The sequence below is a fragment of the Galeopterus variegatus genome, unplaced genomic scaffold (assembly GCF_000696425.1).
Source record: "Galeopterus variegatus unplaced genomic scaffold, G_variegatus-3.0.2 Scaffold9388, whole genome shotgun sequence".
Taxonomy (NCBI): Eukaryota; Metazoa; Chordata; class Mammalia; order Dermoptera; family Cynocephalidae; genus Galeopterus; species Galeopterus variegatus.
The window spans coordinates 71,032-74,881 of NW_007735499.1; the positions used below are offsets into that span (position 1 = coordinate 71,032).

Consider the following 3,850-nt stretch of genomic DNA (forward strand, 5'->3'; position numbering starts at 1 on the left):
GGCAGACAGAAAGTTACAGATTGACTGATCTACTGGAATACAAGATCCACAAAGGTTGGCCTTTCTCTACTTTATTCAGAGTTGTGTCCCTACTCCTGGAGGAGTGTTTCTTATGAAGTCTATGCTCAATAAATAATTGTTTTAAGATTTAATGTTAAACTGAATCCAAAGTCTTCAAATCTATTTTTCAAAGAAAATTATCTGTCCCAAGCCCACAATATCAAAAAAACAAGTTTGTAAATTCTTACAGTTGGAAGGGAAAGACAGCAGGAAGAACCATGAGGCTGGTAAGATCACCACGGGGTTACTAGTAATGACTGAACAGGTAGAAAGGAAGGTAGGCAGAAGCACAGGCTTGCTGGTTTCTTTGGGATTACAGAGATGAAACATATACTAGTTACTTCCAAAAGTTCATGAAAAAATGAATTGAAAAGATAGCACAATCTTTCATGAACTATCGGAAGACCCCTTATGTTACATGGTAGGATTTTCTCCATTTTAGCTGGCATAATGACCATGGAAAGACTCAACCAAATCAGCAGTGTCTCCGAATTCATCCTCCTGGGACTCTCCTCCCGGCCTGAGGACCAAAAGCCACTCTTTGTCCTCTTCCTCACCATGTACCTGGTCACCATAACAGGAAACTTGCTCATCATCCTGGCCATCCGCTCCGACCCCCAGCTCCAGACCCCCATGTATTTCTTCTTGAGCTTCCTGTCTTTCACTGATATTTGCTTAACAACAACTATTGTCCCCAAGGTGATGGTGAACTTCCTGTCAGAAAAGAAAACCATCTCCTATGCTGGGTGTCTGACACAGATGTATTTTGTCTATGCTTTGAGCAACAGTGCCAGCTGCCTTCTGGCACCCATGGCCTTTGACCGCTATGTGGCCATCTGTGACCCCTTCCACTACATCATCATCATGAGCCACCACCGCTGTGTCCTCCTGGTGGCCTTCTCGTGCTCACTTGCTCACCTCCACTCACTCCTGCACACACTTCTGCTGAATCTTCTCACCTTCTGTGACTCCAATGTTATCCACCATTTTTTCTGTGACATCAACCCATTGATGAAATTGTACTGTTCCTCCACATTTGTCAATGAAATTGTGATAATGACAGAAGGATCTGTTGTTCTGGTGACCCCCTTCCTATGCATCACTTTCTCTTATATGCGAATCCTCATTACAGTTCTCAAGATTCCCTCAGCTGCTGGGAAACGCAAAGCCTTCTCCACATGTACCTCCCACCTTACTGTGGTTACACATTTTTATGGTAGCATCTTCTATGAATATTTACATCCCTTGTCCAGCTACTCTGTTAGGGACCGGGTGGTGGCAATTGCCTACACAGTTTTGACGTCAACGCTAAACCCTTTTATCTACAGTCTGAGAAACAAAGACATGAAGAGGGGTCTGGGGATGCTGGTGGGCAGGAGGAAATCATAGCCCGAACCTTGGTGGGCATATTCTTGAGTGTCTCTGATTCTCTGGACCCTGTTTCTGCTTGTTTCTGATACACACAATCAACCCTCACAAGGCAACAGGTATAACCATTGTGTGTCATGGATGCTGGGCTCTATCCATCCCTTACACATGCAACTATTAACCATTGAGACGCTATTGTGATTCCAGAATTAGCCGAGGTCTACCTTAATCTTTGTTTTCAGTTTTCTTGCACTCCCCCTTTTCTCAACTGTTTCTTCACCATGAAACCACATCTTTCCACTCCTTCTAAGAGCTATTGAAGACCTTTGTTTTCCACAAAATTTCTGGAAAATAATCTGTACTTGTTCAACAAGTTTTGATCCCTCCAGTATACTTTATCAAACTTCTGTAACCCATTTTTATAGTTCTTTGAAAGTCATTATAATGATTTGGGATTTGAGTGAGAAAGAGCTGGAGGGAGCTAGAGAGGTAAAGAGAGACTGGGACTCCCGTGAAATTGAAACTTCCATCAAAACAAGGAATTTGTTTGGGCCATTACTTTATGTGGGAATTACACCTCTTCTCCCCCATATATCTTTGACAACAGCATGCTCTTGACTTTAGAGTGAACAAAAGTCCAAGTCTTAGCCTTGATAAGCTAAGTGACATAGTTCAACACATAATTGCACCTATGATCATGCTAGTGTGCGGGGAGTCCTGAGTTTGTTCTGGGTCCCTTCCCTGGTCATCTGTTAATTGTCCTTCACAGGCACCCATGCCTCTTGACCCACCTCTTAGTATCATTTCCCCTTAGAGAGTGCCTAATCCCCCATCACTACCATTCATCAATCTTTCTGCTTTAGGAAAAGATTTATTGTATGTACTTAATTATACACAGTTTTGAAGAGAAAATCAAAACCCGTATATGGGCGTCAAAAGAAGATATATCTAAGAGGACACAAACCCAGGCAGAAGCAAATAGGGCTACTCTGGAATGTAGAGTCATCCAGTGCTACAGGCAAAGACTTTTGTTCACTTTTGTTTTTGTACTTTATTCTCTATTCTTCTGTCAGTAGTTTTAGGACTTGCTGTATTTTATGTCTTCATATTTTTATCATGTACTATTCTCCGATCTCATTCCCAAAGATATTAATCAGTAGGTCTCTTGGTGGCTTGCAAATCTACATTTTCATACACACCCCTAGAGAAAACTAACTTGGTCTTTATGTGAGAAGCTGCATGTTTGAAAATTTCTGACTAGTCCTTATGTGTAATGTTTGTATTTCTATCACTTAGCCTATAGAAATACTATATCAAGTGTACAAACATATATGTAGAAAGGCTCTCATTGCAGCATTGTTTGTAATAACAAAACGTAGAAACATGAGAATCTAAATGCCCATCAACAGGAGAATATATAATAAATAATGATAAGAAAATAAGTCAAGAAATAATCCTTCGATTGTTCCATAGAAAAGAGTAATATGTAGTGGGTACAAATAATGGGATAGATTTCTATCACTGACCTGAAAAGCCATTATGAATGAAGAGCAAGTTGCAAAATAAAATGTATAAGAAGAGCCAATTAAGGTAAAATATGTTGTAATGCATATATGTATATAATGATGGAGTGAGACTGTTTATGCGGAAAGAAAACTACTCATTAAAAATGGTTAATTCTACAATTGTGGTAATGGGCATGATACCAGCATGGATCTGGCCATCACATCTTAGGTACCAGCGGTGACACTTTGCTTTGTATGCCATGAATATTCATAACCTATAAAAAACAATAATAAAAAAATAAAAGCACACTCTATGGTGACAAAAAGATTAATTTTACAGGTGGCATTGGAATAGGGAAGAAGAATATAACACTTGCTTTTTGGCTTGTACACATCCATAATATTTGAATTTGTAGACATGTCTCTACAAAAAAAACTCTACAAAAAAACTCTTGGAGGTGATAAAAGAGTTCAGCACAGTAGCAGGATACAAAATCAACACGCAAAAATCAGTAGCATTTCTATTCACCAATAGTGAACATGCAGAAAGAGAAATCAAGAAAGCCTGCCCATTTACAATAGCCACCAAAAAAATAAAATACTTAGGAATTGAGTTAACCAAGGATGTGAAAAATCTCTATAATGAGAACTACAAACCACTCCTGAGAGAAATTAGAGAGGATACAAGAAGATGGAAAGATATCCCATGCTCTTGGATTGGAAGAATCAACATAGTGAAAAAGTCCATACTACCCAAAGTGATCTACCAATTCAATGCAATCCCCGTCAAAATTCCAATGACATTTTCATCAGAAATGGAAAGAATGATACAGACATTTGTATGGAATAACAAAAGACCACACATAACAAAAGCAACACTGAGCAAAAAAAACAAAAACAAAAACAAAAACAAAAAC

At 39.1% G+C, this 3,850-nt stretch overlaps 1 protein-coding gene across 1 annotated transcript; it reads left to right on the plus strand.

The window, feature by feature from the left end:
• Positions 1 to 516: 516 nt before the first annotated feature.
• Positions 517 to 1,449, plus strand: LOC103609250 (olfactory receptor 1L8-like). The gene has a single exon (XM_008593602.1). The coding sequence runs from the start codon at positions 517 to 519 to the stop codon at positions 1,447 to 1,449; it is 933 nt and encodes a 310-aa protein (XP_008591824.1).
• The last annotated feature ends 2,401 nt before the right edge of the window (positions 1,450 to 3,850 follow it).